This window comes from Coffea eugenioides, chromosome 6 (assembly GCF_003713205.1).
Source record: "Coffea eugenioides isolate CCC68of chromosome 6, Ceug_1.0, whole genome shotgun sequence".
NCBI classification, from domain to species: domain Eukaryota; kingdom Viridiplantae; phylum Streptophyta; class Magnoliopsida; order Gentianales; family Rubiaceae; genus Coffea; species Coffea eugenioides.
The window spans coordinates 53,694,107-53,706,973 of NC_040040.1; the positions used below are offsets into that span (position 1 = coordinate 53,694,107).

At 38.6% G+C, this 12,867-nt stretch overlaps 3 protein-coding genes across 3 annotated transcripts; all 3 read right to left on the bottom strand.

Annotated features, from left to right (window-relative positions):
* Positions 1 to 1,921: 1,921 nt before the first annotated feature.
* On the bottom strand, positions 1,922 to 4,238 carry LOC113773154 (cytochrome P450 71A1-like). Its single transcript, XM_027317708.1, has 2 exons — positions 3,339 to 4,238; positions 1,922 to 2,765 (listed from the first exon to the last, which is right to left on the bottom strand). The coding sequence occupies exons 1-2, from the start codon at positions 4,236 to 4,238 to the stop codon at positions 2,151 to 2,153; spliced, it is 1,515 nt and encodes a 504-aa protein (XP_027173509.1). The 3' UTR covers positions 1,922 to 2,150.
* A 2,917-nt stretch (positions 4,239 to 7,155) lies between these two features.
* LOC113774439 lies at positions 7,156 to 7,845 on the bottom strand. The gene is made up of 3 exons (XM_027318975.1): positions 7,627 to 7,845; positions 7,429 to 7,515; positions 7,156 to 7,245 (listed from the first exon to the last, which is right to left on the bottom strand). Exons 1-3 carry the CDS (start codon positions 7,843 to 7,845, stop codon positions 7,156 to 7,158), a joined length of 396 nt encoding a protein of 131 aa, XP_027174776.1.
* A 2,383-nt stretch (positions 7,846 to 10,228) lies between these two features.
* LOC113774441 lies at positions 10,229 to 12,546 on the bottom strand. Its single transcript, XM_027318976.1, has 2 exons — positions 11,121 to 12,546; positions 10,229 to 11,007 (listed from the first exon to the last, which is right to left on the bottom strand). Exons 1-2 carry the CDS (start codon positions 12,544 to 12,546, stop codon positions 10,229 to 10,231), a joined length of 2,205 nt encoding a protein of 734 aa, XP_027174777.1.
* Positions 12,547 to 12,867: the final 321 nt, after the last annotated feature.

The following is a 12,867-nucleotide window of genomic DNA, read 5'->3' on the forward strand; positions in this document are numbered from 1 at the left end:
CTCTACATATAGTAAGAGACAGGCCTTTTAATATATGCAACTAGGTCCAAGCCTTCTACATAGATTGGCTTAGTTTGATATGGGTACAAAAAATTAAGCCCAAGTTAAAATGGGCCGTACTTGGATAATGCTGAATAGTTAAATTTAAAAAATAAAAAATAAAAAAAACTGGTCAATTGCAAGATCAATTGCAAAAAAACTTGGTGGATATTCTTTTTTTAAAATATTTTTTAGATAATTAAAATTTTGTATTTTACAAGATAATAACAATAAGGCAAAAGATGATGAATAATTTGAATATTAATCAACGATATGGTGGTGAAAGGAAGTAATTTATGAGATATATAAATTTTCAATAATTGTGATTTAGAAAAGATTTACTATAGTTCTATGTAATAATTTGATAAAAGCAAGTATTATTAAGATAAAATCAGTTTTTTTTTAAAGTTATTTTAAAATTAGAGATAATTTTTAATTATATAATACAATCCAAATAGGATTCAATATAGGTAAAATCCAAATGACCTATTACCCATTAGTTCTGTTCAATTAACCATGCCACGTAGGAGTGAGAAACAACTCTGATTAAAATAACTGATCTCATATATATATATATATATATATATATATATATATATATATATAGGAAGAATTCTATGGGTTTCTTAGAAGAACAAAACAACATATTCAGTTCTTCGACTGGTTTGAAGTATATTCACAAAGAAAAGGAATTGATTATCCTTTTTCGCAAACAACAAATGTGGTAACAAGGTGGCAAACAGCTGAAGGAGAAATCCAAGCACAACTTCCACCGTCCAAGTCAATTACCTTCACATACAAGTCAACGGAAATAAATGCCAAGCCATTCAAGCTCAAAAATATCCAGGATGAAGGAGCAATTAATAGCTATATATATATATATATATATATATATATATATATATATATTTATATTGGTTTTAGTATAGAAGGCTTGGTATTCCCGGATGACGATTGTATCAAGTTGTTGGCTTGTTTGCCAAACTTTCTAAAGCAGCAACTATGTTTGCAAACCTACATATTCTCATTCAACTTTTTCGACTGAGCATTTCTCAGAAAAACTGAACTAACATTTCCTTTAAACCATTGGCCAAAACTCTTTTAATTCCATAATAATAAAATGATGATTTATAAAATACTGATTTGAGAAGAATAATCAATTGCCGAGAATGATATATTATTGTTGGATGGCATTCATTTTGAGGGTTGACTTGTGAATTTTAAAACCTCATAACGTGATCGTGATCTGACCACTCCTCACTGTGACGAGGAAGTAAATGATTTTTGCATTGAAGTATGAACCCACCGCTCACATGTCCTGACCCATGCATGGTCCTTGAGTTTGTAGAATACATTTTCTTTGCAAATAATTTCTGCATTCTTTACGTAATGCTTATCAGAAATGATTCCGGATCACATTGTTTGGTTTTCTAAACTGTTCCTACGTCCCAATAGTTGAGGATCTAACTGCATTCAAGCATCTTCCATGACTTCATTTACGAAAAAAGTCAAAGATTTCATAGCACAGTTTGCTTAAATTAAAAGATTTGTTTCAACATATTAAATTTACCTTCGTACTTGCTGCCTCAGTTAGACTTAACACTAGAAATAAATTAATATGTGAAGGTTTATTTCAATGATTTGCCATACAAGTAAGTACTCCTTTTTTCCGTTCTATTGTTAATGTATTTGTTTCTTCCATACTTGCATCATAATTCGCAGGTAACACCCCATTTTGTAAAGTATATATGCTCCAGTGCTCGACTTCAGCAGATCGAAAATGAGTGCGAAGTTCAATTCTGCTAACATTTGATGTGAGACCCCCACAGCAATCATTCCATTAAACCAAAGTGACTAGTTATTATAGCAAATGCTGGAAGAATGATTTTCAAAAGCAATCTTAGGTTAATGGAAAAGCGACGTTATCTATACAAACTTCCCTCTAAGCTTCGTAGGCTTACGGGTTTGAGCTTCCAATACAAACGTATGAAACTCTTTCATTTCAAATCTGATGATACCAAATTGAGGAACAAAACAGCAAGAATCCCTCAAATGGCCGTACATTGTATATGAACTACACATTCTGATCCCATTTGACATGTTTTTTCTTACTACGAAGACACACGTTTCTTTGCCACAAGTCGCAGGGCATTTTTCTTAAGCATAGCAAGACCAGGTAAAACATCAGTATCAATGTCCTCTTTCTTCACTCCAGAAGGCAATCCCCAATTGAATGAGTTCAAAAGATTAGCAAGTGCAAGCTCCACAGTTGCTATTCCCAGGGAGTATCCCGGGCAGCCTCTTCTGCCTGCCCCAAACGGGATCAATTGAAAGTGTTTCCCTGTTGCATCTATAGTACTATTCAAGAATCTCTCAGGCAAGAACTCATGTGGATTTTCCCAGTACTCAGGATCTCTTCCAATTGCCCAAGCGTTCACGTAAACGGTAGTCTTGGGCTGGATCTCATACCCGTCTAGGATGCAACTTTCCATTGTGTATCTTGGGACTAAAAGAGGAGCAACTGGGTACAATCTCATAGTCTCCTTGATGATTGCTTTGAGATAGGGAAGCTTTTGAATATCATCTTCATCTATCATTTTTTTCTCTCCAAGCACCTCTTGGATTTCGTTTTGAGCTTTTTCCAGTGCCGTAGGGTTCTTGATAAGTGCTGTCATTGCCCAGATTACTGTGCCTGCTGAAGTTTCTGTCCCGGCAAAAAATACATTCTGCAGTTGTTTATTGAAAAACAAAAAGATAATCATCAATGAATTTCCTAAGCCTAAAACTTTTCATGATTTCGGGTTGAAGATCATTTAGAAATATTTTCGGACAGTAAAAATGAAAAATTTTTGGAATGTGATATGTGGGCGATAAAGAGGTAGGTAAACATTATGTTTAGGAAATATTACAAATTCTTTTTTCTAAAAAAGGGCTGATTCAAATGCTTGTTGTTCATCAATACCAATTGTATCCAATTGAAATGAATCAACGTTTGTGTAAGACAAAATAATGACTCTCATCCGATCCAATTCTGGTGGAGACCCTAAACACAACATCTCTATCAGAATTTGAACTTGGAGTTGGTATGTAATAGTGCCAATTAACTTAAGGATGTAAATAGAAAAACAAATAAATAACGCTGTGTTTGTCTTTGTGTCAGTATTAAATTGTATAGTATTCATATTAAGTAGCATTATTTTTCATAAGATATGATTGCAATTTCAAGTAGAAAAGAACTAAACAGAACCTGTACATCACACTGTGTATTGGAATAGTATGTTAAAGAGTTAGTTTATTACCATAAGTGTGGCCTTGATGTGATCCACAGTCAGATCAAACGGAGTTGATCTGTCCTTCTGTAATTGAATCAAGAGATCAATAATGTCTCCATCCATTGACGTTGGCCTATTTGGATCCAGGTGCTCATCAATGAGTTCTTGGTAGAACAAATCAAGCTTGTTGAAAACTTTCTCCAGTCGAGATAGCATCCCAGTGTATTTATCCAACCAACCAATTGTAGGAAAATAATCAGAGAAATAGAATGCAACAAACATTGCCTGAGCTTCTTGCAAGAGAAAGTGGAATCTTTTTCTTTCTTGGCCTTCCTCGTCATACCTTTTTCCAAATCCAATTCGGCAAATCATTGTACTTGTGAGAGACAATAAAGTGTGAGTCAAGTCAGTTACTTGTGATGAAGCAGATTCCTGGGATATCTTTTGAATCATTCGGTAGACCTCATCTTCGCGTATAGGACGAAATGATTGAACTCTCTTGGAGCTCAAGAGATGAAGAACACAAATCTTTCTCAATTCTCTCCATTGCTCATTGTACAGTGCGAACGCGATGTCCAGGCCATTGTAGGACAATTTTCGCTGGCCAAGCATAGGTGGTCGGCTACAGAAAATTAAGTCATGATTTTTCATAACCTCTTCTGCCATTCTTGCTGAAGAAACCACAAGTACTGGCAAGGATCCGAGCTTGAGGGACATGAGAGGGCCATACTTTCTGGAAAGCTCCCCGAGATAGATATGTGGGGCTGAGGGATCAAACTGATGCATGTTTCCAATGATTGGAATCCCAGGAGGACCAGGGAGAGGAGGATGAGATTTTGTTGAATATTTCCTGCTGTTTTTCTGAAGAAGAATCAGGAAAATTATGGGAAGAGCTGAAAGTAAAGCAATGATCAATACTATCTCCATCACTTCAGGAGGAAGATTTTCTTGAGGTGGCTGGAAAATGGCCATAGAAGTTGGTTTTAAATAGTCTTTGTTGAGCTTCAAGTTGCTTGATTTTTTTAATCTTTTCTTTTCTAGTGTGTAGGGAAAAAAACTACCATGGCCCAAATCCAAGAATACTACCATCTTTCTACATTCTACGTCAACAATTACTACCAAGCCCATCTCCATTATCACTGTCACAGGCTACCAACTAGACGGGATAAAAAAGAGCAATAGAAAACTGGTGGGTGTCAAACCACCAAAAATAAAATTTATATTAGACCTACTACCAAAACTGAATGAGTATAGTGGTGAGTAGGGTCGTCTCCTCAGGGAACAGGTAGGCAAATCACACAGGAAAATGGGGGGAGATTTTAGCAGTAGTACCAACTAATTTAAAAGGAATAAAAACTGAAATTTAAAGTTGAGTAAGATCGCAGGAACCAAATTACACAAATAACAATTAATTAAAACAACCTAGTCAAGGAATTAATCTTGGCACCGAAGCACACAACTGATCACAGATACAAGGGACAATTCATATACTCACGAATAAACTGGTTATAGTGGTCAAGCGACGCACCCAACCACCAATCTTTCCTTAATTTTATGGTAGTCAAGAGACGCTCATAAACTACCCTCTTGTGATTAGACAACCCCAGAATGCTCACAGGATTTAATGTAGCCACAGCATTAGGAATTAGAAAGACCCAATTCTAGATGACAAACACACATGCGGGTTTATTTAGGCTAGATTAATTATCCCCACGATCCAAATTAAACCGCTTGCGAGGCGGTGAAATTGTCTCGTTTGCCACTAATCAAGATACTTAAAGGCGACGCGCCAACATCCTAATTGGCTATCAATTATTTAGACAATCGAATAACAGGCCTAATTATCCAATAAATCTAAACAGTAATAACTCAGGGAAAAATAGAGAATAATCAAATACCCATGAACATATAAATTAAAAATAAAACAATTAAAACGATCTCACAGTTATGGTGCTCCAATCCTTGATTTATTCCTCAACTAGATAAAAGATTCAGCCTTGCCACATAACGACGAAGCAATTCATAGTTTTCATGAAGTTTTTGCTGAACCCAAGACGAAGTGAAAAACAATGCGGCCGCTAAGCGACTAACAATGATAAAGCAAAAGCCGAGAGAAGAAAAGTCCAAGACGAAGATGATCCCTAGTCTGTTGCTGTTTTCTTCTTTTATTCTTGCGCCGCCACCCACGTGCTTTCCCAAGTGGGATTTTTGTTGGAAAAGAATTCCCAAGTTCTTCTTCTTATTTCCCTTATTGAAGTGTTGCCAAAAAGTCCTCTTCCCATTCTATTTCCTAATCCCACGTAAGTTTTAAAGTATGGCTCCAAGGAAAGGCGGTGGCCCCAGGAATAGGACCCGCAATCCGGCTTTTTCATGCAACTCTGCATTGTCTAGCGTGGGCACGCCTTAGAAGCAAGAGTCTTCTGGATTTTGCCTCCCTTTTGTCACTTTCAACACTAATTGCCTGTAATTAACACAAATACTAATTATGAACAGAAATCCAATACTTTGCATACTAAACTGCCAAAATTAAGACCAAACACCCACAAATAAAGTGCATAATTATATTCCTATCAAATTCCCCCACACCAAGACAATGCTTGTCCTCAGGCATTTCAAACTTTAAATACACAACCCAGCGAGCAAACATTTTTGCAACAGTTGGATTCAAAACAATGGCTATTAATCAAAGCAACTATTGCCAATGTATGATTTAGATAACTGTCAAGTACTAATGACAAATTTTACGAGATAACTCTCCAACTAGCTTTTAAAACCAATGATTCTTTCAAATCCCGACTAACTAATCTAAGAATAGAAAATATCCAACCAACATTCTTTAATAACTGGTCTAACTATTAAGCAAAATCTCAACATAAAGACTCATGGATCCGCAGGCAATATAATTATTCACATACTTTCATGCTCGTATACTTTTCCTTTCTTTTTTTTTCTTTTTCATCATTTTCATTTTTTTTTGTTTCTTTTTCCTTTTTTTTTTCTTTTTCTTGAAGGAAGTGCTAAGTCTTGAGCCATTCAAGTCTTTTGACGCGAACTCCGACATCTCTCCAATGAAGGAGCCCGGTTACTCAACTTTAACCGCTTAAAGACCATATACTCATAGTTATCGCTGCTTTTTGACGCGAAAATCGACACTTTAGGTGAAGACCCCCGGTTACTAGTCAATGATAACCAGCGGAGTATAGCCGAATGTTATTCACAAATAAACACCCAAGTAAAATTAAAACCATGCAAGCCTGCTTCATTTCCTTAACATGGAGAACTAAGATTAATAGTTGAACCAGTTCACACAAAAATGTCAGAAAAATATTTACAATGCCTAGAAAAGTTAACCAAAAGAAATTGCAAGAGTCACAAAATCTCAAATATTTACCAGAGAGACATCCTAAAATGTTATCATATCATACTTAACATATTATCATCTAAAACCGTAACAATAGTTAAATTTGAAAATTTAGCCATTGCTTATCAGGGCTAACCATAAAAATCCAAAAGGCATGGTAAAGTTTTTTTTTTTATTTTTTTATTTTTTTGCAAAAGGGAAAGCAGTAAGAAGGAAAAGCTAGACTACTCCCCCCACACCTAAAGTCTACATTGTCCTCAATGTAAGAACGAAAAGTTGAAGTCAAGTGAAGAGAGCAAAAAACTTCCCTGAATGAATAAAAAACTGCAGCAAAACACCATGGTAGGGGAGGTGTCAGGGACTGGCAGCGTGGAGCCTCTGATGGTAGTGTGGTGTAGCGTTGCTTCAGATGGAAGCGGAAGTCTTCAATCCAAGCCTATGTCCCCAGAGTTTACTAGAGTTGCTGTAAGGCGTGACCACGCCTTATAAGGCAGAGTCTTCTGCCCAAGCATTTCTACGATGTTCAACAGCATCACTTATAGGGCGTGGGCATGCCTTGTAAATCCAAGTCTCCTGCCCAACACCAAAAACACTGGCAATGAAACAAAACAACCAAAAATCAACGAAAAATGAAAGAGGACTATAACAAAAAATGGAGGCCTTGGGTTGCCTCCCAAGAAGCGCCTTTCTTTAACGTCTTTGGCTAGACGACTCCTCAGTGAGCAATTAGGCATAGATATGATCTATCAAGTGTACCTCTTCCACAGTACCAATGTCTGAAACATGAACAAACGGTTTTAAACGATGACCATTAACTGTAAAACTCTTATTAGTCTCTAAACTCTGGATTTCAACCACACCATTGGGAAAAACATTGGCTACCACATATGGTCCAATCCAACGAGATTTTAACTTACCTGGCATGAATTTCAACCGTGAATTGAACAAGAGTACCTTTTGTCCTGGAGAAAAGTGTTTCGCACGCAATAGGCGGTCATGAAACTGCTTGGTACGCTCTTTGTACAAACGTGCATTGTCATATGCTTCAAGACGAATTTCCTCCAACTCCTGGAGTTGGAGCTTTCTCTCTTTGCCATCTCTATCCGCATGCAAATTGCATTGCTTGACTGCCCAGAATGCACGATGCTCAATAGCCACAGGTAAATGACACATCTTACCAAACACCAACCTATATGGGGACATTCCAATGGGCGTTTTATACGCCGTTCGATATGCCCACAAAGCATCATCCAATCGCAAGCTCCAATCCTTACGGTTGGGGTTAACCGTTTTCTCCAATATGCTCTTGATCTCTCAATTAGAGACTTCAGCTTGCCCATTGGTCTGAGGATGATATGTTGTACTCACACGATGGTGCACTCCATATTTTCTCATGAGAGCTGCAATGGTGCGATTGCAGAAATGGGTACCTTGATCACTGATGATGGCTCTCGGCACCCCGAACCTACTAAAAATGTGGGATTTGAGAAATCCTACAACAACTTGAGAATCATTAGTCCGGGTAGCCTTTGCTTCTACCCATTTCGATACATAGTCAACTGCTAACAGAATATACAAAAATCCAAAAGAGCTAGGAAAAGGTCCCATAAAGTCCATACCCCAAACATCAAACACTTCACAAAATAACATAGGCACTTGAGGCATTTCATCCCTATGAGACAAACTTCCAAATTTTTGACATTTGTCACAACTTTTACAAAATGTATAAGCATCACGAAACAATGTTTCCCAATAAAAGTCACAATCAAGGATTTTTCTAGCAGTTCTCTTAGGTCCAAAATGGCCACCACATGCATAATTATGACAATGAGCAAGGATAGAAGGAGTTTCACTTTCAGGTACACATCTACGAATAATTTGATCAGAGCCTATTTTCCACAGATATGGCTCGTCCCAAATATAGTATCGAGAATCATGGACTATCTTATCTCTCTTACTCTTACTCATGTCAATAGGGAATTTATGACTGACCAAAAAGTTCACAATATCTGCATACCAAGGTTCCTTACCTTTGAGATAGAAAAGATGTTCATCAGGAAATACCTCAGATATGGGAACTGCTTCCTCTTCTCTTATCAACCTACTCAAATGGTCAGCTACTGAATTATCCACCCCTTTCCGATCCTTGATCTCCCAGTCAAATTCTTGCAGCAAGAGCACCCAACGAATGAGTCTTGGCTTGGACTCCCTTTTTGACAAGAGATACTTCAAAGCTGCATGATCAGAGTAAACCGTTACTTTTGACCCCAATAGATATGATCTAAATTTCTCAAAAGCGAAAACAATGGCTAGAAGCTCCTTCTCCGTGGTGGTGTAGTTGCATTGAGCTGGTGTCAATGTTTTTGACGCATAGTATATCACGTGACTACACTTCCCACTCCGCTGTCCAAGCACAGCTCCTACGGCATACTGACTGGCGTCACACATGAGCTCAAAGGATAGCTTCCAATCTGGGGGTTGGATGATTGGTGCCGTGGTCAACATACCCTTGAGTGTGTCAAAGGACAATTTGCAATCATCTCCAAAGATGAATGGCACCTCCTTTTGAAGCAGGCGAGACAATAGTTGAGCAATTTTTGAAAAATCTTTTATGAAACGCCTGTAAAAACCTGCATGGCCTAGAAAACTACGAATATCCTTGACATTAGTAGGGTAAGGTAGACTAGTGATCAAATCAATTTTAGCCTTATCTACCTCAATACCCCTTGATGAAACAACATGGCCCAAAACTATGCCTTCCTTAACCATGAAATGACATTTTTCATAATTAAGAACCAAGTTTGTTTCAATGCATCTTTTCAAAACCTTTGTTAAATGGTCTAGGCACTGATCAAAAGAATCACCGTATACTGTAAAATCATCCATGAAAATTTCAATGCAATTATCAATCATATCAGAGAAAATACTCATCATGCATCTTTGAAATGTTCCAGGAGCATTACACAAACCAAAAGGCATACGGCGATATGCAAAAGTTCCAAAAGGGCAGGTAAAAGTAGTTTTATGTTGGTCCTCTTGAGCAACAATAATTTGATAATATCCAGAGTAACCATCTAAAAAGCAAAAGAAACACTTACCTGCCAACCTCTCAAGCATTTCATCAATAAATGGGAGTGGAAAATGGTCTTTCCGAGTTGCGGCATTTAACTTCCTAAAGTCAATGCACATTCTCCACCCATTTTGCAATCTCATTGGCACTAACTCATTCTTTTCATTTTTCACCAACGTGATTCCAGTTTTCTTGGGAACAACATGGACTGGACTCACCCACTGGCTGTCAGAAATAGGAAAAATAATTCCTAATTCTAAGAGCTTGAGAATCTCCTTCATCACCACCTCCTTCATTGCAGGATTGAGCTTGCGTTGATGCTCTCTCACGGGTTTTACGTCCGACTCCAAAAGGATGTGATGCATGCAAATGGATGGATTGATGCCTTTGATGTCTGCTAACGTCCATCCAATTGCTGGTTTAAATTCTTCATCACCACCTCCTTCATTGCGGGATTGAGCTTGCGTTGATGCTCTCTCACGGGTTTTACGTCCGACTCCAAAGGATGTGATGCATGCAAATGGATGGATTGATGCCTTTGATGTCTGCTAACGTCCATCCAATTGCTGGTTTAAATTCCCGTAAGACCCGTAAGAGCCTCTCTTCTTGCAACGCAGTTAAATCATTGGCAATGATTACAGGCAAAGTCTTGTTATCTCCCAAGTAAGCATATTTCAAATGCTGGGGCAGTTCCTTCAATTCCACATTAGGTGCCTGTTGAACAGAAGGTAGAATCCTTTCATTAGAAGTGGGTAATGGTAGAAAAGAATTTTCAAACCTGCCTGGAAGCGGATGTAGTGAATGTAAGGACATGATAGCTTCTTTGACTTCCTCCTCCTCCATGTCGTCCACTTCCAAATTGGTCTTGCCTTGTTGCAAGACAAAGTCCAACTTGTCCCCCATGAAATTCTGTTCAAAATTCTCTTGCACAATAGTGTTAGTCATGCCAACAAAATTTACAGACTCAGTATCCTCAGGATGCTTCATTGCATCAAAAATATTAAAAGTGACCTTCTCTCCATCAAATTCCACAGATAAAGTCCCTTCATGTACATCTATTTTAGTCCTTGCTGTACTCATGAAGGGTCTACCCAAAAGAATCACTGCTGAATCAGTAGAGTATGCATCATTCATATCAACAATGTAAAAATCCACAGGAAAAATGAATTCATTGACCTTTACTAGAACATCTTCAACTAGGCCCTCAGGGTAGACATTCGACCTGTCAGCTAGTTGAATGATTACCCTAGTTTCTTTGAGGGGTCCTAAATTCAAAACTTTAAAAATTGAGAGAGGCATGACATTTATTGAAGCACCTAAGTCAAGCATGCTTTTTCAATTCTTTGATTGCCAATTATGCATGGTATAGTAAACATACCTGGATCCTTGCATTTCTGGGGCAACTTCCTTTGAAACATCGCTGAGACATTCTCCCCCACCTTCACCTTGTCATCCAGACTCCACTTATTGCGGTTAGTGCATAAGCCCTTCAAAAATTTAGCATATTTGGGCAATTGCCTAATAGCATCCAATAAAGGAATATTGATCTCCACTTTCCTGAAGGTGTCCAAAATCTCTTGCTCAGATTCTTTCTTTTTGGCTCTTGTAAACCTGCCAGGAAAAGGAGGAATGTCAACTTTCTTTGAGACTTCAGAGGATTGTTTCTCATCTTCCTCTTCCCCCTTCCTGGGCACTTCTTCTTCTTTGGCGTGGGCACGCCTAGGAGACTGTACCTCCTTGCCACTCCGTAATTGCATTGCACTGGCATTCTCCTTGGGATTAGGAATTACTTGAGATGGTAACTTTCCTCTATTGCTATTTTCCAGGTTGCTCATGGAAGTTGCCAATTGAGACATCTGTACTTCCAAATTCCTAATGCTAGCACGAGTCTCTTGTTGAAATCTGTGAGACTCCTGTTGAGATCTTTGAGCCTCTTGCTGTAATTGACTCGTGCTTTGGGCCAGTGACTTCACTATATCTTCAAGAGACATGTTTGAATTGGAAGTGGATGGTTGTTGCACTGGTGGCCGTGGCTGGAAATGTTGTTGAAAGCCAGGGGGTTTTGAAGCATAGCTAAAGTTAGGATGATTTCGCCACCCTGGATTGTAAGTGGGTGCAAAAGGATCATTCCTTCGTGGAGGTGGTCCAGAAAAATCTCCCACTATGTTGGCTTGTTCAGGTGAATCCTCCTGGAGAGTTGGACACATGTCAGTCATGTGTCCCGGAGTAGCACAGATACCACAAGTCTTCACAGATTGTAATTGCCCCCTTGCCATTTGACGTACCAGAGAGGTAAGCTCAGATAGTTTACCCTCTAAGTCAGAGTGATTCACTTCATTGACCCTTCTTATTGCTCCCTCAGCTCTCACTCCAAATTGTTGGGAATTTTCAGCCATGGTGGAGATCAATAACGTGGCTTCGTCTGTGGTCTTGTTAACCAGAGCACCGCCACTGGCTGCATCTAACATGCTCCTATCCATGGGTGATAATCCCTCGTAGAAATATTGTATTAAGAGCTGATCAGGGATTTGATGATGTGGGCAGCTTGCACACAGTTGTTTAAAGCGCTCCCAGTACTCATATAGAACTTCCCCATTTGCCTGCCTAACTCCACATATTTCTTTCCTTATATTGGCGGCTCTAGAGGCAGGGAAAAATTTCTCGAGGAATCTTCTCTTCAATTCTTCCCACGTAGTGATGGATCCAGATGGCAGGTAAAATAACCAATCTTTAGCCTTATCTGCCAAAGAGAAAGGGAAGGCTCTCAACTTGATGTGGTCCTCAGTGACTCCTTGAGGTTTCATTGTGGAGCACACCACATGAAATTCCTTCAAGTGTTTATGTGGGTCTTCACCTGCTCTTTAGCCTTATCTGCCAAAGAGAAAGGGAAGGCTCTCAACTTGATGTGGTCCTCAGTGACTCCTTGAGGTTTCATTGTGGAGCACACCACATGAAATTCCTTCAAGTGTTTATGTGGGTCTTCACCTGCAATACCACGAAAAGTAGGAAGTAAGTGAATAAGACCAGATTTAAGCTCAAATGCCTCTTCCGTGTTAGGAAATGTAATGCATAATGGCTGTTGGTTCACGTTAGGGGTTGCCAACTCCCTCAAAGTCCTTGGAGCT